The sequence below is a fragment of the Megalops cyprinoides genome, chromosome 6, assembly GCF_013368585.1.
Source record: "Megalops cyprinoides isolate fMegCyp1 chromosome 6, fMegCyp1.pri, whole genome shotgun sequence".
Classification (NCBI taxonomy): Eukaryota; Metazoa; Chordata; class Actinopteri; order Elopiformes; family Megalopidae; genus Megalops; species Megalops cyprinoides.
The window spans coordinates 13,269,768-13,290,980 of NC_050588.1; the positions used below are offsets into that span (position 1 = coordinate 13,269,768).

The window sequence follows — 21,213 nt, forward strand, 5'->3', positions numbered from 1 at the left end:
TCATAGGTGGAAAACACAGCCATGAGGACAGGGGGATAGGTACCTGGAGAGCAAATGTGCCCAGCACCACACTGCAGAAGATAGGGTTGCGGTAGATTCCCTCGAAGACGTTCCTCTCGCCATGGATTTTGCGGGCGTTGACCTCGTTGAAGAGCTGCATCATGACGAAGACGTTGAAGACGATGGTGTAGTGTTCAGACGGGGGCGCGTGGAGGGGGGCTTTGCGGCCATTGTCAATGTCAAAGAACTTTTCTCCTGTGGGTGGCGCAAGGGTGGAAAGAGGAGTTACCCTCTTGACTTGTGTGGGTGTGTATCGTAACAGCACGGATCGCAGGTAATGCCACTTTCATAAATCAGCATTAGGCACTTTATTCTCCTCAGCACGATATGTTGCTGTGAAGAGTAATTGTTAGGTACAATTATTTTTTCTGTAGTTTTTCAGCATGGTGCCTGTGTGGAACCACCTGTTCTGCAACCTGTTATAATTGTTGTTGCTAGCATGATATGTATTTATCAATCGTACCATTAGCCTTGTAAGTCCCTCTACATTAGAGCACCTGCCAAATAAATACATAAAAACATTCAAAATAAGTCACATTCAGCTTTTAACCATAACCATCTGTGGTGTGTATAGCTAATAAATAACAACTAGTGAATAGGGGCTACAAATTAGATTAATATCCTGTATCGATACACACGTTTTTCCTCCCTTCACTTACGACATAACAGAAACTGAGTTAATGACACTGCCCTTTGAGCCACTAACAGTAAGCTTGTGAAGTACTTTACCTCACTTACTGTACTCTGTACAGTACGTATATATCTGTGGAAGACTGCTCTAAAACCCCCCTGCTCTAATACTCTTAGATTAGTGATCTCAGGTCAAAGCTTAAGTGCCATAATGTGTAAATACACACTGCATTCATAAATTATGCAGTGTACTCTTCAAACTAAGAAACTATACAAAGTGTCAAAAGGAACACCAAGCGCGCATTTTCAATGGCCTAAGGACTTCTGTCATGGGTGACTATGACAACAAATGTTCTGGTCACTCAACTGACATTCAGCTCTGTGTGTTTAAGACTGAAAATTCGACCTGTGTCACTGAAGAAGTCTGTGTTTTGGTTTGCTGCCTTGTAATGAAAATTCATGAGGACAGGTTACCCATAACTGACAGAACAACATGGGCATCACCTAAATATCCTGCAGCAGACTGGAACCTCCCAGACATGGGAATACAGAGGACAGGAGGAATGCTGGGGTGAATCTCTCACATGCATCTAACATTTGTCCTGCGTATGTTTGGCCTGCTCACCGGCGAAGAGCAGAGTGAAGATGATGGTGAGCTGGTAGACAGCGTGGCCCAGGATGTTCTTCATCATGGTGCGGGAGATGAGAGGCTTGTTGCGGCCGTAGGGCTTGCGGAGCAGCAGGGCTTCGGTGGGAGGCTCGGTGGCCAGGGCCAGGGAGGCCAAGGTGTCCATGATCAGGTTCACCCACAGCATCTGCACAGCCTTCAGGGGCGAGTCCTAAGAGAAATTGGTGTGAAGGGAGGAGCACGGGTGAGAGGTGAAGCTCCAGCTAAACCCAGGCCTACTAGAGATCTTTCCATTCCTAGGCACTAGATCTAATCTGCTCAGGGGAAAGTGACAAAATGATGCTTTTAGCCAGGTACAGGCTCAGTGAAGGTCTATAAAAAGTGAAAAACAATGAAATACATCTACTGTGTTATTTATAATTGGTGGGTGAGCTATAGTCTGGATTCAGTCTGATTGTTAATCACAGACAATGGACCGTCATAAAGAATTACAAATTGTTCATCCCTGCAATGTCACAACAGGAAGCCTTGCAGAAAGGTTTACATTAAACATGCTCACACCAGGAAGAACAGACCCTGCTTGTCCAAACAATGGAACGTAGACTCATTGGAAAGCAGAGGTAAGACAGGCCTCGTTGAGCCCACTGTTTAAAGACATTAACATTTACAAAACTGGCGACAAGGTGAGAATCTCAATGCACAAGGAGGTTGTGTTTAAAAAGGTGGTACCTGTGTGATGCAGGCACCAGTGAAGGCCACGATGACCGCCACCACGTTAACTGTGAGCTGGAACTGCAGGAACTTGGAGATGCTGTCATAGACGTTGCGACCCCACATGACGGCCTTGACGATGCTGGTGAAGTTGTCATCTGTCAGGATGATGTCAGATGCCTCCTTTGCCACATCTGTGCCAGCGATGCCCTGGAGACAGAGACAGATTGGTCAATAGATACTGTGCAACCCGCATCAACAGCCATAGCACTCCACTCACCCTGAGCGTGGAGGCGGTGGTGATTCAGTGAAATGTAGACTCCATATCCTCCATAACAACTGAACCTTACACTCGACTCACTCCAGGTTAAAGCATCTCTCAAGGTTGGTGGCAGACTGATCAAAATATGCCCTTATCAAGACCCTACTCACCCTACCAAGATCCTGTGAATACTATCACATGTTGTATCTATGTTTCATATTTCAGTTTTCTGTTGTAACTTGGAAAGAGAGAAGCCTCTAATATAAAGGTCTTGATATACATTAAAATAAATAATTTTTTCCCAAAAAATCTTAACAATATTGAAATGTTCTGACTTACTTTGGAAATAAACAATATATTCAGGTTTTGGAGTCAGACCGAACTCATACTGCCCCCCCCCCAAAGCAAACCCAAATTAGTGTGAGGGCCTTGAACTGCTTGTTCAGTACCTTTGAACTACCTGAGGAACACTAGAATATCTATAATAAAAAAGATCCAAGATGTGGCATTCATATATATATATATATATATATATATATATATATATATATATATATATATATACTATACAATTGAGGATTCAAACATTAGAGCAGACATCTCGTTTGTTATCAATGTTGTTATAATTGCTCAGTCCACTGTTGTTGGTGGCGATGCGGCTGCCTTTTCATGAGCTTCTCCTATTTTTACCACTGCACCATTCGCACTTGGCGCTGCGGGGCCTGCTGTGGGTCTCCAATACTATTAACTTCCTTCAGAATGATATCTCATCCCGGGCGCTTATTTGTTCGTGTCCAGCAGCCCGAGCCACAGGGGCCCCCCGATTCGCCGCACGGGAGCTCGTCAGGCTCGTGTTTCACAGCCGCTCGCCGAACGGATGGACGCCTCGCTTGCTCTTTTGAAGAGCAGCGGGCGCCCTGCTCGGCGCGGCGGAGGAAATATGAGGCACGGATTAAATCAAACCATCGGACCTGCCGGTTAACTAAAAAGAAAAAAACAACAACCTCTAACGCCCCCGTGGCCTTCTGTGCTCATTACGGGGTGCTGCAGTCTGTCTCCGTAGGATTGGCGCTGGGTTTCTGTATTTCTTGATTTGTGATTAGCTGATTCATTCGTTCGCTGTTGCAATTCAGTAAGTATAATACATATCTTTTAAAAACATAAATACTGCAATCACAAACCCACCCTTATTTTAGCAATTGTTTCATAAATGCCATCCATCCCTAGGCTATAAATAAGGAAGAATTAAAAGCATGAGAGAGAGATCAACTCTCTCTCTCTCAGAGATTAAATGAATTTATTAGTTAAGGAAAAACTGAAGAGAACACCCCATGAGGTCAAACTCAATCCATTTCCCCTGTAAGACTCTGCATCTTTAAGCTCCTTAATTGTTTAATGGGATCAAACTATATAGTGAAAGTCCTGGGGTGGAATATATTGCAAATCACAGGAGGTTACCATAACCTCATTTTAAGCTGTGTGTGCCTTAAGGGGTAGAAGTTTATTTTGAAGGTACTTGAATTGGCACCCAAAGCGCTGTCAAAACTAGGTGCTCTAATTCCATCCCCGGCCTTCATACAAGATATGACAAAATAATAAATTTGTTTTAAAGGGGAATGATCAATGAATACAGCGCATTGACAATGTCCTTGCCAATATACTTGACTCTGTGGTCTAACAGAGGGGTAGTACCACAGACGGAGACTACGGGAGGTAAGATGACAGGATACTGCAGGCATGCAGAGCGACTCTCAATTACCATAGCAAACCCGACGTCTGCCTTTTTGAGGGCGGGGCCATCATTAGTTCCATCTCCCGTCACAGCTACCACTTGCCTCGTTTCTCCAACTGTGCTGTCAATGATTCCTGAAAGGCAAGAGGCAGAAATTAAAGACCTGTAAGACTATACATAAGATGACTTACTCCAGTCAAAGCTTGCATAGAGTACCAGTCAAAAGTTTGGACACACCTGATTAAGACAATGGGAAACATGGATTCAAAGACAATTTGATCTAAAGACTTAGATGCTTAAATGTTTGAAATTGTTTCTTAGACAAATATAAAGAGTGAAGTTGATGCCTATGCATGAATTCCCTTCCAAATTTTAAAAAATATTTTTCAGTTATTTTGAGGAATCTAAAATATAAGATTTTATAAGTTTTATAAGTTTTAATTTGTTTATATCAGTTTTTGGTCACTGCATGATTCCATTTGTGTTATTTCATAGTTTTCATTTCATGTCTTCACCATTATTCTAAAATGTGGTACACATCAAAAAAAAAAGAAAGAAAAGTGTGTCCAGACTTCTGACTGGTACTGCACGTGTACCAGTGTAGGACTCCACTGTGAGCTCAAGGCAAAGCCTTCAGAGAAGCTCGAAGTCACAAGGTACCATTGTTTATGGTGACTGAGAAAACACACAAGGGCCAGAGTACATCATTTTGTGAATAAAGTTTGGCTACAAAGGGAATTTGTAAATGCTGCATCACTCGTTCTCTCTCAAGTGCTCCTTGGATTGTGAGCCGGTTTCATATTCATGGCCCACACCTGCCCTTGCACCTCCCTCTCTCCTGAAACCTGACTGAGATGAAAAAAAAACCCAGAGCTTTGAAGAGCTCCAGAGACCCCTGGGCCCACCGTGCATGCGCACATGAAAGAGATGACACATTTCAGAAGAAAAGAGGGAAAAAAATGAGTGGGAAGCCTGTGATGGAGATGGTCGTAGCTAAGATGGATGTGGTGTCAAGCATTCGGTGGGTTATAAATGCCCTAGCCTTTTTCAACAGTTTAAAAAAAGCTGTAAAAAAACAATTATCCAGATTACTGGATATATTTCCAAATAATTACATGCATGTTCATGCACACTCATTTCAGTGGACTCTTCAAGATTAAATGAATAAACTGCCTGCTCTACAGCTTTTGCAGTCATTAAAGAAAGTCATGTCAGACTGCTGTTGTGGCAAGAAATGGTAGCCACAACTTGGCCATCATGTTTGTAATTACCCTCACCTTTCAGAAACATGCATTACCTTTCACCAGTGTGTGCTTGTCCGTGGGGGAAGACCGCGCCAGCACCCGCAGCTTGGGCCACACCTTGTCCAGACGCTCTTGCTCCACCTTGGCGGAAAGGGGAAACACAGTGGCAGTGGCACAGCTGACCCAGAGATGCACACACAACCATAGCCTCTGTCACACATTAGTCACATTATGAGTGGTGGCCAGAGTAGTGGGAGTAGTCAGACACTTCGTTGTTTTGTAGTTCTACTGAATTGTTTCAGTAAAATGTCCAGTAGTATAAATGAAAATGAGGTCACATTAATCAAATAAATACATTTAACTAACTTCTTTTAAAGCTATCTTCGTATTACTCAATTAATAATGTATACGTATGAGTTACACCCAGCTAAAACAAATATTTCAATAATGAAATTTTATTTACTCATGCACTTCAATGTACTTTTTGATAAATACTTAATTGCCTGTTGAATTGTATTTAACGTGTCTAATATACAGAGATTTCACATAAATATTACTTTTACTGACTCGCGTTCCTGCGTGTGCGAGCGAGTGATGAAAAATAAAGCAATCCGACGGCTTCAGCCTCTCTCACCTCGCCTTTGTCATTGCGGATTTGCCGGTTGAACTCCTTGCCCTCCAGGCACAGGAAGTCTTCTCCAGGAAGCAGGATGCCGCACTTGGTAGCGATGGCGCGAGCCGTGTTGATGTTGTCTCCGGTGACCATGCGCACAGTGATCCCTGCCCTCTGGCATTTCTCAATAGCCTCAGGTACCTGGTAGTGAAAGGGGAAAGGAAGACAGAGAGAGAATGAAAAAGAATGAAAAAGAAAGATTACAAAATGTCATCTTTGAGAATGGGGAAGAGCTTTGAACAATATTAGGCTTGGGGCGAAAGCAGTCACACGTGAGAGTATGAGAATGGTGAAAGATGCACATTACATCACAGCACGATCACTCCTTGAATGAGGGGAAGCTTCATGGTTGAGATGTTATTCTTAATGACTTCATTTAATGCTTTCAGGAGCAACACGACAGTGTGCAGGTATGCATCATTCAGTTGAGCAAGCCAGCTCACATTAAAGCGGTAATAATCAGCTAAAGGAAGAATAGTAAACCTTTGTAACCCCGCCAAAGATAAAACATACAGCTCAGAAGTATGCACTGTAGTTACATACAGGCAGAGCCATCAGTGTCATTTTTGACAGACAGCATGATGGTGCTGACACCATCTTCTATGTACACAATTATCCAATTCAAACCTGTAGTTTGCAGGAGTCAGAGAGAAGCTTCAGAGAGCCATAACAAGCAGTGTCACAGTAACCCACGCACAGTTGCCACGTGGGTAACAGGAGGGCTCGTTACTGACAAGTGTCTTCCTTGAATGAACCTGATCATAGCAGCGCTCTGAGATTCACTATTAGTTACCCTCTGCTGAATTAAAAATAACTCTTTGTTCAATACTGCTGCATCTCCAATAAAGTGGACATTAAGAATCCTTAATGAGGATAAGTGAAAATAGATCTACATATTTCTGAGGCTTCAGCCAGCCTTATGTCTCGACGGAGCAAGGCCACAGAGAGGAATCTTGTGACAGAGTGTCGTGAATAGTACCACTTCAGCGGAGTGCATTCATCAACCTCACACTTAGTCCCAGTGAACAGCACTTGAGCTTCAAGGCTACCGTGAATACCCACACTCAAACACACGGGGTGCTCTGGGCCTCTTTGATGACCTTTAATTATCTTAATTATAACCAAGACGTATTATTATTATCATTACTGGGTTAGCAAAACAACATATGGTCAAAAAATCCAAGGGGAAAAATGTGGTGCATCTTTCTGACTGTTTTCCTCCTAGCAAACCCTGGATGCAGGTTGCCGTTAAATCAGTGTCTGTTTAGGTTATTTTCACCGCTGCCAGCATGATGCTCTGCCTGCCTCTTTGCTCACTCAGCTGTAGGCTGGTGCGACTCTTCGACCCGTCATAGGGGGGGTCTGGATTTGGGGGGGTATATCTGTGTAATTATCCACACTTTGCCCAGTGATGAATCATTCTCCTACCACTCATTACACCCAATCAGCTCATTTATTTATAGATAATTTGAAACCTCCCGATGCACTGCACGCAGACCGGGGAGAATGGACAAAGCGGCTTACACAAAAGTCTGCCCGCAACGTGGTGATACAGATCTAGACTATTTTACAAGTTTTTTTTTTTTTTTTTTTTAATTTCTTCAGAGGTGGTCAACTGTAACCTGAGGCACTGCGCCCCAAATTCATATCTGCACTCCTCCACCACTGTGTTTGACATGTTCACTTCCCTGCCATTGGGGAAGCCAATCATTCCACTTCTGCATTTTTCCCATTAAGAGGTTCTCTCCTCTTCCAGACAATTGTCGACAGTTGTTCATGGCTCTTGGGATTTATATGTCAACTGACTTGAGAGACAGTGACATACAGAGACATTTGCTAATGGGTAGAGGAATTATAAATAGTGCAACACTGGGACGGTTTTGCTTTAATTGGTCTTTCACCCAACTGGGAATCAGTTCAGAACTGCCCTCCAGCTACAAAGCTGGTTCCCTCTCTCTTTTATTAATTCCCTGACATTCAAAATGCAAGTGAGAGTGAATGACATAATTATGTGACCGACATCACTTTGAGGAGTTCACAGCAAACTAGTGTAAGTAGTATGATCACAGCCGACTTCCCATCCTTTTGTCATTAATCACACATTAATCACGCTGGTCAGATTAAAGGCTGAAAATGGACCCTATACCAGCACATGCTGGTGGCTGAGGCCAAGGGCAACCGATCAGCTCACAGTAAGACCAGAAGTCAGGTCCAGTGCTTAAGTCATTACACATTCACTAAAACTGCTACTTCCTGCTGAACTAAGGCGAACACTAAGCAAGATCCAGCGTTACGATTATGGATACCATCTGGACTGGTGGGACAGTAGGATTAGCATTCACACTGCAACATCCATCAGCACTCATGCCAAAACTAGGTAAATGCCAGAGCCAGAATAACCTCTCCATCTCCTGAAGCATCAACAATTGGCAGGCTTTACTCACTGAAGTAGGTCCTGTTTCAGTACAGAGTAAAGGGCTATTGTAACTGTTCCTTTCAAGGTTGGTCTAATGCACTGGCCTCTGGGACATTTAATGGACTAATCCTGGGCAATTTAGAGACCACATGTGGGCTTAACTGCTTCCACTTAGGCATTAGCAGGGGTAGCTGTGCCTCTCACCTCTGGCCGGACGGGGTCCTCAATGCCCACCACAGCAATGCAGGTCAGGTCGGACAGGATCTCGTTCTCACTGTCCCAGTCAGGCTCGGGGTTGCCGGGGAAGTCGCGCATGGCTACGCAGATGGTGCGCAGACCATCGCAGGCCATGGGTTCGATCACTTTGCGCACCATCTCGTCGCGGTCTTTGGGCTTGAAGACCCGAGGCTGACCTTGCGCATCCAGGATGCGGGAACACCTGGGGAAGAGGGTACAAAGAAGAGTCTATGAGATAATATCCCAAATCTATTCCCTGGTCACTGTTCGGTGGGAAAGCACCCCACCGAAAGCAGCTGTGAGTCCATCCGTTTGCCACTAGATTGCATCAGGATAATTCGGTGATGGACAGACGGATTTATTTATTCACAGATTTGTTTCTTCTCTGCTGTTTTCTGGGTGTTCTTCTCATCTGCCTTTCCCAGGCGTCAGAAACTAATTTTTTATTTCATGCCAGGCTTGCATCGAGTTTTCTGTTTTCTCATTTCCCTCTACAAAATGCACTTTGTCAGGCACTTTAAAATAATGCGACTGGAGAAATGTGCAACAAAAAATACACTTTGATTATTGGATTGACCATTAGGGCAATGCGTGGGAGGGGGGGGAACGCCAACACACACCACAGGCAGGAAATAAAGAGGTTATGCTGCTATGCCAGTGGGTGGAAATCCTGGCCCTTGGACTCTGAGGACAATGTCATTGCAATTTCGCTTCAAGCATCACACCTTCAATGAAAGTCAACTTTGAGATGAGGAGCAAAATTACCTGATATTACAGAACTCAGTTGCTTATTTTAAGGCGCTGGCATAGACTGATCTCCATGGACTTCTACAGTCTGCCCCAGGTATAGGCCTGAATATACGATGAATACACTGCACCTCATATCTGATTAGTAGCAGTAACACCACAGACAAGGAGAGAGGAGGTGTTTTGGAGGGGTGGAGGTGGGCGCCGAGTGGCGTACTTGCGCAGGATGATCTCGGAGGCCCCTTTGCTGTACATGCGGAACCCCGTGCCGTCCGGGTTCTTCAGCACGGTGCTCATGCTCTTGCGAGAGGAGTTGAAGGTGTAGACCTTGTAGAGCTTCTCTTCAGGCACCTCATCTCTCACTGGCTGGTAGTCCCGTTTCAGGTCCAGCACCAGGCCCAGAAGGGAGCACTCGGTCTTGTTGCCGACGTGGCGCGGCAAACCCCCCTCCCTCTCTGGTGGCTGCAGAAACAAGGTGGGACAGGTTAACCTGGGGCTGTGGACGAGGAAAGATCCATATTTCAGGGACTTTTATGTAGGTGAAAAGGGCACACTTACGAAAAGGCATTAAACTGACATAATAAAGGTAGTAACTGTATATGGAACGGTATCTTAGTAGAGAGGCCTTTTAGATAAACCAATTTTTCCACAAACACAAGCGAACAGTGCTGTCAAAGAATTTAGATGTATTTAGCGCTAAACAGAGGTTCCAGGATTTGTTCACTCTTTCATTCAACTGATCATTTTGGCCAAAAAGCAAATTCCACAACACATTTCTGCAGAAAACGGGGGCGGTGTGTGGGTTTTTACTTCAGTGAGCATTAAAGCACCTTGCTCAGGGGCAGCAGTCGCAAGGGATTTTAACCCACAACCTCTCGGTTACCACTCCAGAGCCAAAACTCCAAACAGTAGCTCACCCCTACCCCCACACGGATGAATCACAGCCCTGTTCTTCAGCCAATCACTACTGCAGCAGCTTGTCATGTGTGGGATTTTTTGTTTGTTTGTCTTTTTTTTGCTGGATCAATGATTTAAGAGCCTGCAGCCCATGATGCTGCTGTACGCACAGGAAATTTGAACCCTCTGCGTTCTGGTTAACACCACAGGGCCCGCCCGCAACACTGGCAATAATACCACCGTCCTCTTCTCTAAACATAACATCTGCTCGCTCACCAGGATCTTAGTGGTGTAGGCAGAGTTGATGGCGATGCTGTTGACCAGGAGCTCCAGGGTCTCGGGCCGCAGGGCCTCTGGCTCCGGCACTGTGCGGTGGTGCGTGTCGCCAACATAGGCTTGCACCACTGTCATGCGGTTCATGGTCAGTGTGCCAGTCTTGTCGGAGCAGATTGCCGTGGCATTGCCCATGGTCTCGCAGGCATCCAAGTGACGCACCAGGTTGTTGTCCTTCATCATTTTCTGTGGCAGCAAACAGAGTGTTACTCTCTTTCTGCAGGGGCCGTGAGCAAGGTGTACCCTTGGGGCTACTAATTCTCACCATCTCCACAATCATCTTCGAATTGTGTGTTCTTTGCCATGCCACTTGTTTTCTCCCCTAAGCTGCTCTGCTGATATGCTCATTTATCAAAACATACAGTTCAAGTAGCTATTTTTTTATTTCCGACCCTATTTTTCATCTCTTGTTATCTGTAGGACTGTTTACAAAGTTAGGACATATCAGCCTAAACACAACAGCAAAACACTGCCTATGCTAACAGTATGGGTATGCATAGTGTCAAGCCCTCTGTCTACAGGGTAGTTCTTACCTTGACAGAGTAGGCCAGGGAGATGGTGACAGCCAGAGGAAGCCCCTCAGGGACAGCCACTACTAGCACAGTCACACCAATGATGAAGAACTTCACAAAGTACTGGATGTAAATAGGGGTGCACTCCTTCAGCCAAGGGCGCTTCTGAACACCGAAATTGTAAATGACAAAGTAGAGGATGAGGATGATGACCGTCACTGCTGACATGATCAGACCTGAAAAGGAAAAAAAGCAATTGAGTAAAACAAGATCAGGGTAGGACATTCGATTAGTCTGATCAGTAAGCAGAATCCTCGTTTCACTGACACATGGATGGAACTCCACCTTTGGCATGCATCTTTGCAACTGTTGACCCCTCCCAAATTTTGCTTAGCAAGTGTGGCACACATGATACTAATTTGATATAGTGTCTCGAGCCCTGTTTCTGCTTGCAGGGACATGATGTACCTTGGCACTGATCACAAATGCTGCTTGGTTTGTTTTACATAAAACAATAAACACCTACTGTGCCTAAGAAACTCCTATCCTGGCACTGGTGGCTTCCTCACCTGCTTTCCCAATCTGCACTGCCAGCCTGGTCAGCTTGCCCTGCAGGACCGATTTCTCCTTCTTGGTCACATTGACCTTCTTGGCCTGCTTCTCCTCCTTCTCCTCCTTCTCCTCCGACTCCACGCCCTCCTCACTCTTCAGGGGTTGGATTTCAAGGGCGATGCCATCCTGGGTCTTGGCTGAGGACGGGTTTTTAGGGAGAAGGGTTATGGGAACAGGAGTGGGTGTTTAGAAGAAAGGGATGGGGTGGGAAGGGTTGGGAGAGGGAAAAGGGGGTAAAGAGGCAAAGGGTAAGACACTAAGTTATCTGGAAAGAGAGTAAGAATTAAACACAGGACGGCCTGGCGGTTGACCCCTCGTCAGGCCGAACGAGGACGGTCATCAGCTAAAAAAGTCACAGCGCAACACCCGGTCCTCTATGAACAAGGTGTTTCTCTATAAGGTGTTTGTAAATCTTGAGGAAGTTTGATGTTCCCCACCCTTAGCAGTCCCAGAATTCATCAGAATCATTAGTCGGTGGTGCTAACACACTGTCTACTGTCTCTTCTTATGTTCAAACTGTTGACTAGGCACAGCTTCACAGGTATGTGAGGACACTCAGATGCACTCATCATAGGTCTTAAATACTAATATTTTCACCTCTGAATACATTTCTTTAAAACATGGCAAATAAATAAATTGAGTCCACCTTTCTTAGATACGTGTAATACTGGGCATGTATCTTTATTCTTCAACGTATTCATTTCTATGCGTATGCTACGTTTAAGAGATAAGGCCACAACAAAAAAGCTTCAGGGTAAAAAAAAACTGTACAATTAATGCAGATAAAATCATAGATATAATCATTCTTTACTTTCCTTGGAGTTTAAAAGATATGGGTTTTATCGTGCCAATCCTCTTTTTGTACATGCCTAAGAGATAAGGAGGAATCAATAAATGTCATCCTTAGAAGAACTTCAAATGAACTCAGGCAAGGAAAAAAAGTATTATCAAATCTAGAACGTCTCTCCACAGTTTACTCTGGGATTCTGGGAAAGAAAATCTCTCATCAAGATGCAGAGAAATCTGGCTCTTACACGTGCAAATAAATTTGCATCATACCTCTGTTCAGCTAGGACTGTTCTGAATGTCTACCTAATTTAATTCTCGTGTTCTCATTGCCTTGCTTTTATTCACTCTTTTGCTTACAATAAAAAGTCCTTGACAGTGCTCTAATTTAGAAATGTTCACCATGTTGAAATTTTGGACAAGACTGGGATTAGTAGTTGACCACTGGGTTAATATGCCCATAAATATCAACTATAATTAGGGCTTGCAGTATTTTCTTTTACAATAGGTTCCTTTTGAACTTGAAATATTTTATTAATTTAAGAGGGGTAAGAGGCATATTCAAAATTTTGAGTTATGTTGCTTCATTAGACTAGTGCTAGAGTATGTGATACCTTGGATTTAATTCATTGTTTTTGTAAAAGAAATTGATCAGAATAGCTAATAACGTTGCATGAGGTGCTAACTCCTCATTCACTTTGATTTCAGGCTGTGTCTCTCTGACATTTTATTTCAACAACATTCTAATGTTATTTGCTAAAACAAGGATATTAAGCTATGTTGAGGATCCAGAACATCAAAAAATGCAAGCCCTAAATATAATCATATTAGAGAGTGAAGCAGTATTGCATTGGGTGCGCTACTGAAATCAGTCCCCCTAAAACTTAACGCCTGACAAAGGGTTCCTGGACTTGAAGCGAACTGATCCGCCACAACACAGAACCGACGAGACTGACAAAACAGCCACACACGGACTGGAGGACTGACTGACGGACTCCACGGACAGACGCACGCACGGAGAGGAAGGGCGAGTGTGTCACAAAAAAGCGAAAGAGAAAAAAACAATCACAAAAAAAGCTAAAACTCTCCAGAAGAGCGCGATGCAGAGAGTCAGAGACGTGAGAGAAAATACGAGATAGCATGGGTTCCTGAGCATACCCTGGAAGGAGGCAACAGTGAGAAGAACAAACAATCCACAGCCCATCAATCTGCAAGGGTGCAACTCTCACATCACCCGCTCCCCAGGGCATCCTCACCTCCAGCCTCCATCACTCAGCTGGAGGAGTCCGAAGGTCCGGAGGCGAGTCAAAGACCTGCTCAGTCAAATGATACGAGCTTTGGCACAAACCGTACAATATAGAGCTACATAATAAACCACTCATCATGGCAGCCATTAATCCGCATCTTTATTCAGTAGGGTGAATAAGCGTCTTCTTATAGATAGAAAGAAATGATCCCACCAGCCCTGAAATGACAATTGGCGTTTTTGGGGTACCAAACCAATGTGTGTTAAAAAAAAAGGAAGAAAAGAAATTTGCAAACTCTTCATATTTGCCTGCAGACTTCACAATACATTTGGGAGGAGAGACTGCAGCAAATCCTTTTTACTAATTATTAATGTGGTGGTTTCATGAGCAACGGGAAGAATTCGGAAGCAGAAGGGCCTTTTTTAGAGTGTCTGGCTGCAACAGATGCTCTGTCCTGGAGCAGTGGGGGGAGAGCAGCTCGCAGGGGCTGAACGTGCCTCGAATAGCAGAGCGCCCATCGGAAGGTCAACTCGTTCAAGCTATCAGCCATGGTGGAAACTACAGTGCCTTTCACCGCACGTAAACAGAATAAGCCGCATCTGGGTATCTGAATAAGTGCTATGACTATAAAACAAAGGAATGAAAAAGCCAACAAAAAGGTAGCAATCACATGGCTTTAACTGATTCTTAACGTGGATGTCTTTCATCTCATGAAACACAAAATATCATTCCAGTCACAGGATCCATAAAACTCTTTGACTCTTTGGGGTAAAAGGAATTGAGGCGGCTCTAGGAAGTACAGAAGGTTCTTTTTTTCTGTTAGAGCAGGTGAGAGTTGCACCCTTTCACAGGTTAAGCTAGGTGAGAACCTCCCCCAGGCTTGGCGGTAGAGGAAAGCGACAGCGTGTGTGAGAGAAAGAGAGAGAGAAAGAGAGTGGGACTGAAATGGGACTCCGAGACTGTCGCTGAATGGGAGGGGGAGGGGTGTAGGGAGGGTTACCTTTGTTCCGATTTTCTGGGGCTCCTTGTTTTTTACCTGTTCAAACAGAGAAAGAGGGCGGAGCGCTGATCACATGGCTTAACAAAAAAAAAGAAGAAAATAATATCAAACCAAAAAAAAAAAAAAAAAAAAAAAAACAAGAGTCACATGTGAACGTGAGCTAGAACCTGCCATCACGAAAGAGAGACCAAGTAATGACTTGTGAAATTGCGCAATGCCTCATGTGTGATGTACAATCACGGATGTGCTACCAATTGCCTGTGTTGATGTTCATGGAAAACCATAATTGTGCAGCTTGACCCTGACAACACCTTCAGCAGTCTTCTAATAAAGGCACATAAACTATTTAAGTAAAACAACGCATCAGGTTTTTTGCTTTGGTTTCCTTGGATAGACATTTGCTAATTAAAACCAGTCTTTTTAGCTAGTCCGTTTTTTATGCATGGCCTTCAAAGGCCCTTTTAGTTGATGAAACCCAGAACAAAGTAAGATCTAGAATGTGGCCACAAACAGATTTTCAATAAAAAAATCTACTCATTTAAGTTCTAGGCATGCAGGACCTATGCTTCATTTTTCAATGCTAGTATGTACATATTCTCTGGGTATTTCACTGCAGCCAACTGGCACTTTGAGATAGAAACCCTTTGAAAAATTACTATAAACTTGAAACAACTGCTGGGAGCATTAGGCAAAGCACATTTTGATTATACTTCCAAAAGTAGCCTCAAGAAATTTTTGATAGCATCTTTAATAATGATGTAATGGGAACACTGTTTTGCTTACTTTTACCAGTAGTTTTGAGGTTGTCACATGTGGGAGTATCTTGGAAAATATAACATTAATTGATGCTTCGCTTCCACAGTGTAAATTGCGAGGTTTAATCTTCTCATTGGCTGACTGAGTAACAGTAAGGCAATCTGTTTGGACAGTCAAACAGGTGAAGACTCATTCGGGAGTGGACAGAATGGGTGTCTTTTTGCTTGTGTTCAGCTAGTGCGGGTATGAGAGGAGAGCTTGCAAGCTGGTTTCAGTTTAGTCTGTCAGCCGGAGAACACCCTTGAGGTGTTGACGGCCAGCCATTGCCCTCTATGTTGTGGCGTACACGCGCTGTGGCTTTCAGCTGTGAAAGCCTGTGACTCAGTACCATGTGACACAGGTTTGGCTCAAATGGTCAGCTTCATCTGTTCTGAGGCAGACAGCTTCAAATGCAAAAAAAAGAAAGAAATTGGAAATGCAAAACGCCTGTATGAAAAAGAGCACATTTTACAGTACATGCTGGTGTGAATATATGTGTGAACCGCAATGTGAAATTCTTAAGAAAAAAAAGCTCTTGCTGCATAAAACCATCATGTCTAATTACATTTTCAATAAATCCTCTTTTAAAGTGTGAAGTTGTAGATTCAAGAACTGATTCTACTTTTGCTATACACACTGCTTGGTCTTTCTGTTCAGAAATGACACTTTCAGTCACTTGAGCTAGAATGAATGCTAAAAACTCATATCTTTGCAAATAAAAAAAAAAAAACAACAAAAACAGTAGAAGAGTTAGTATGGAACAAATAGGCAAAACGTAGCTGTTTGTTCAGCCACTGTTCCTGTATATGGAGGTCTGCCAAATGTGTCCTTGCTATGGTGCTATGCAATGGTGCTATAGAGCCAGGCACATGTACAATTGAATATATTGTCAAAATACTGTCAATACTGCATGACTTCTCTTGCCTGCCAATAGTAAAAACTGGCAAAACTGGTTTCCTCCCGTCAGCTGAATACAATGCAAATCTTTCAGGATGTTCCACATTTCTCAAAGGCCGAAGGATAAATTCACATTCTGTGGCTTAAAACAACTGAGTGCTCTCTTCCAGCTAATCCGTAAACCTTACAATCCCGTCGCTTCACATGACAGGGGAAGTGCTCACGTTGTGTTTAATGGCATCAAGAAACGGAAGAGAGAGGAACAGAGAGAAAAGAGAGAGTGACAAAAATAGGAACAGGGAAAAAGAGAGACAGAGAAAGAGCAAGAAACAAAAATAGAAAGAGGAGGAATAATTCTGACATAGAAAAAGAAATTAGGGCAAATTGGGGACGGGAGTCTAGAGACCATGTGATTGATCGTGCCATGTCTTTGATTTAAATTCCATCTGTTGTCACCGGAACTAAAAATGGTAAAAATACAAAGGAGGCACTTGAAGGGATTTAAGTCATCATTAAGGTGAAAATGTATTTAAAAAACCGACAAGAGTTTAACTGTAATCTTTTCCTTGTTTAGATACATGATGCCATCAAAAAAAAAACATTCTGACGATCTTGTAATGGACAGAAACTACTGCTTTTCACTGTTTCCATAATCACACACCTTTATTATCATGCTGACTGTAAGCTACATTGACATTTTAAACTTGATTGAGTGCCTTAACCACTAAAGTGTCCAACAAGAAGAGAAGCGATTTACAATGCAGTGAAAAGAATAGTGGTTTTATTATAGAGTGTATGAGAAAATCAACACATTTGTGTATGTGTGACACATAGGGTTTTGAGATTAAGTTGGCAATTGTTTGAACTGAAATAACAGTAAATGCATAGGAGCTCCTGCAGAAAATCAGAAGCACAGCTGCAAAGGGTCGGGGCACTGGAGGGCAAAAAGGAATCACTCAATCCAAAAGTACCTTTCCTCTGAGAAGCAACAGACAGACAGGCTGTCACTGACAGACTGAGAAACAGGAGGTTGAAAGTATATGCTGAAAAGATCGTAGAGGTTTGATGAATGCAAGTACATTCACCCCAGTCAGACCTCTCACCTTTTTTCACCTTCTTCTCCTCATCCTCGCCACCAGCGCCTAACAACGTGAAGATGATTCCGGTTTGGGAGTTGAGGCCGACAGCGGAGACCACCATCCGCCCAGACCCTTCCATCACATGGGTGCCTACAAGCCAAGGGCGAGACCACACGAAATGTCAATGGATAGACACTACTAACCACAAATAATGCAACGTGTTCACTTAGAACAAAAGGTAACAGATGGTGCAACCCACCCTTCAGTTACACGGTACAGCGCCATTGCAAAAAAGTGTATGTGCTTAAATAGCGGAGGATTGTGCTTTCTTACCAGACAGCAGCATGGGATCCTTCTCCAGTGATTTCCTGACCTGGTCGGACTCCCCGGTCAGCGAGCTCTCATCGATCTTCAGATCATTTCCCTGGATCAGGATGCCATCAGCTGGCAGCAGGTCACCTGAGGGAATGCGGCACACAGCTCAGCCCAGCGACAACAGGCCCATCTTTCACCCGCTCCCCCACAACGCCCACACCGAACTGTGATAAACAACATCGGAGTGAGTCACACAGCCCATTGCAAATTAGTCATGGGTGCACCTTGCATTTTAAAACCATTGTGCAGACCAGAAGCCTGTGTAATGTAATGTAGCAGTCGGGCCCAAGATTTATGGAGTTTGGCTCACAAGCTGCAATGTTCCAAGGAAATGTTCGATAATGCCAGATAACATAATATTAGTTTACAACCTAACACAAAAAAAATTGCAATAACTACAATTCTCTGACTGCCAACAGCATCAGTTATGCTCATTTTTTCTTTTATCTTTATCTTTCTTTTTATTTAAAATAATAAAGTGCAGAATATTTAAAATATAAAAGAATGGTAATCTCCATACATCTGCAAATATATATTAAACAAAACATGCAATGATACACTGTCTATAAATAATACATCTGAGCAGATGCAATCCTGAGGTTTGTAATAATACATTGACAAACATTCTATATCATGGGACACTCAGGGGTCATTTATAGAAGAAAACCCCACAAATAAAAAATAAGACTATAGTGAACAGCAAATAAAGACACAGCATGTGTATTAGGAAATAATAACGCTACTAATACTACTACACTACTAAAAACAAAGAGCTAAATACATAGCTAAATAACAAATCTATCAGAGACAACTTTTTTAAAGATTAACTTCTGCACAATAAAATTGTTGCAACAAAGCAGTAAATCAAGAGGCAAAAAAACAAGACACTGGCCATTGAAACTTGAGGTTATTTAATGGCATGGTGTATGAAAAAGGGTACCAACCCTTTATTTGGTGGAATTATTCTGACAGTGGTGTGAATGAGGTGTCAGTGAGCTATGCCAGCATTGGTGGTGTGAAAGTGGTTTAAATGGCTTACAACTGCATGTTAGTACAGAGTGTGCTAGAGCTGACAGATCTTTGATGTTTATGCAACGCAGTTTTTTTTCAGATTAAGGAAATAAAGGTTAAAACAAAAATATTTTCTGTGGAACAATATTATCTGTTAACATCCCATATTTACATCCGCCGATAGTCTAATCTAATCAGATGGTTTATATGCTGACAGCCATCATTCTTTCTTTATGTTCTCCATGATGAGAATGACTAATCCATCATCTTTAAATATGGAAAAACATAGATCATAAATCTTGAAAATTTTTCTTTGTCCCTGAATTATGAATCTGAACAGTTAAGAAATACATGCAAAAACCGCTGATTTCAAAACAACAGACTTTTAAGCTATGTAACTGCATTGTGAATAGAGAATGAATATTTCTCTTTGAGTTATTTCTCTGTGGTGGGAAAACAACAACTGAATTTAGAATGTATCACCAATTAAAATTGTATTAAACGTTTACTGAAATAAACATTACTAATTCATTGATCATTGTTCTGATTATAAATCAAAGCTTATGAAAAAAACTAAATAAATAAAATCATACCTCTACCTCTATGTTCCCTTTTTTGAGAAGCATAATTAGGACATCATATGTTTTATTTGCGTTAATAAGAGGCTGCATAAAGAGCTTCATGGGTATAAAAGGGTTGGTAATTTGGAAATGTATGCCACAATCTCACCAATTTACAGTAATGCCAGGAGTGACAGCTCATTGTTGTAACACTCAGTGTGTCACTGCAATCTCACCATATTTGATTTGGGCGATGTCTCCCACCACTATCTCAGCCACAGGGATCTGGATGACCTGGCCCTTGCGGATAACGGTGAACTTCTGCTCCTGCTCAATGCGGCTCTGCAGCCCCCTGAACTGCTTCTCCTTGCTCCAGTCGTTGAAGGCCGTCACCAGCACAACGATGATGACGGAGAAGAGGATGGCGGCCCCCTCGATCCATCCGGCCTGGGATTCCCCTTCGTCCTCCACGCCGCCCGCTGCCTCGCCGCACACTGTGGAAATCGAACGCAAACAGCGCACAGACGTTAGTCACTGCAGGAGACCTGTTATTTGACTCTACAGTATTAGTCCCTCTCAAAGACACAGGGTTTGATATTTAGATACCGGAACCTGAAAGTTCCATCAGAGTAATTAATTGCAGGGTTTACTGGTGCATTCTGTCTTCTCAAACACAGATGTCATAATTCTAACAGGTGGATGTGATTGAAAGATGTACGTTTATACAAACACCTTGTATAGGGGATTACCACCTTGAAAATAAACACAATAGAGAGAAAAAAGAGTTGAAAGTCATTGAAACACCTGAGTACCAGACAGCCAAGAGCATGACTTTAATGGCCTACACTGAAACAAAAAGACAAAGACAAAAAAACTATTGTGAACCTGAAAATGTGGATTAGGGTTTGGGGAGAGATACTTTAGCCTGCACGTCCCCACCAATGTACACCTCCCCTGTGACACTCACTCTCATTGTCGCCCCCCGGTGTGTGATAGAAGGAAAGCCCCAGTGAGATGATGGCTGCCACCTCCAGGATAATGAGGGTGACGTCTTGAAGGGCTTCCCATACTAGCTGCAGGAAGGTCTTGGGTTTCTTCGGTGGAATGAAGTTCTTCCCAAATGCCGCATGACGCTTCTCCAAGTCCACTGGGTTGCCAGAGAGTCCTGCAAAGGAACACATTTTTTTTCCTTATTTACTCAATTATTAATTATCAAAATCATCTTTTTTCCTAACTTTTTGTAACCTGATGTCAGGAATTTTCTAATGTACCCAATCATACCAAACAGTAGTGAAAAGTACTTGCTCAGGGACCTCAACACAGATCTCATTTGTTGTAAGTGAAACAGATATTACAACCAGAGACGTATTAAATCCTCACATTTTGGCCTCTGTGCAAATGTAGAGAGCGACTCTATCAGATATAAAGCAATTATATGAAGTTAATTGTTCCACAGTTGCTGTGACTTAAACAGTGATAAAGGCATAGAAAGTATCATTGATAAGATTACCTAGATATTCAGTCGAAAGATACTGGTACTATTTATACAAGTAACAGTAGAGAAAGACTTTGTATGAATCTAGTTGTATTTTCAGAATATTTAAGATTATTCTACAAAACATCACCACTGGCAAACACTCAAAGGCAAAGGAAAGACAACCGTACACTGCATGTGGCCTAATATCACCTCCGTCAATGTCACTTCAGTCAGCACGCAGTTACTTTGATTTATCCCTGTATGTGCATCAACAAAGTGCTTCAATGCATAC

The 21,213-nt window shown here is 42.9% G+C and overlaps 1 protein-coding gene across 7 annotated transcripts in view; it reads right to left on the reverse strand.

The window, feature by feature from the left end:
* Window positions 1–21,213, reverse strand: part of atp2b4 (ATPase plasma membrane Ca2+ transporting 4) — a 79,166-nt gene that overhangs the window by 14,981 nt on the left and 42,972 nt on the right. For 5 of the 7 annotated variants that reach the window (XM_036531243.1, XM_036531250.1, XM_036531245.1 and 2 more), the window contains exons 3-18: window positions 20,412–20,609; window positions 19,681–19,938; window positions 17,832–17,957; window positions 17,523–17,648; window positions 14,728–14,763; window positions 11,652–11,831; window positions 11,104–11,318; window positions 10,514–10,756; window positions 9,558–9,802; window positions 8,561–8,795; window positions 5,902–6,081; window positions 5,321–5,408; window positions 4,051–4,157; window positions 2,048–2,239; window positions 1,316–1,529; window positions 44–255 (exon numbers count right to left, since the gene is read on the reverse strand). In XM_036531243.1, the coding sequence (XP_036387136.1) occupies window positions 44–255; window positions 1,316–1,529; window positions 2,048–2,239; window positions 4,051–4,157; window positions 5,321–5,408; window positions 5,902–6,081; window positions 8,561–8,795; window positions 9,558–9,802; window positions 10,514–10,756; window positions 11,104–11,318; window positions 11,652–11,831; window positions 14,728–14,763; window positions 17,523–17,648; window positions 17,832–17,957; window positions 19,681–19,938; window positions 20,412–20,609 (2,855 nt within the window). The remainder of the gene's footprint in view (window positions 1–43; window positions 256–1,315; window positions 1,530–2,047; window positions 2,240–4,050; window positions 4,158–5,320; window positions 5,409–5,901; window positions 6,082–8,560; window positions 8,796–9,557; window positions 9,803–10,513; window positions 10,757–11,103; window positions 11,319–11,651; window positions 11,832–14,727; window positions 14,764–17,522; window positions 17,649–17,831; window positions 17,958–19,680; window positions 19,939–20,411; window positions 20,610–21,213) is intronic. The other 2 variants (XM_036531247.1, XM_036531249.1) reach the window with 1 other exon arrangement.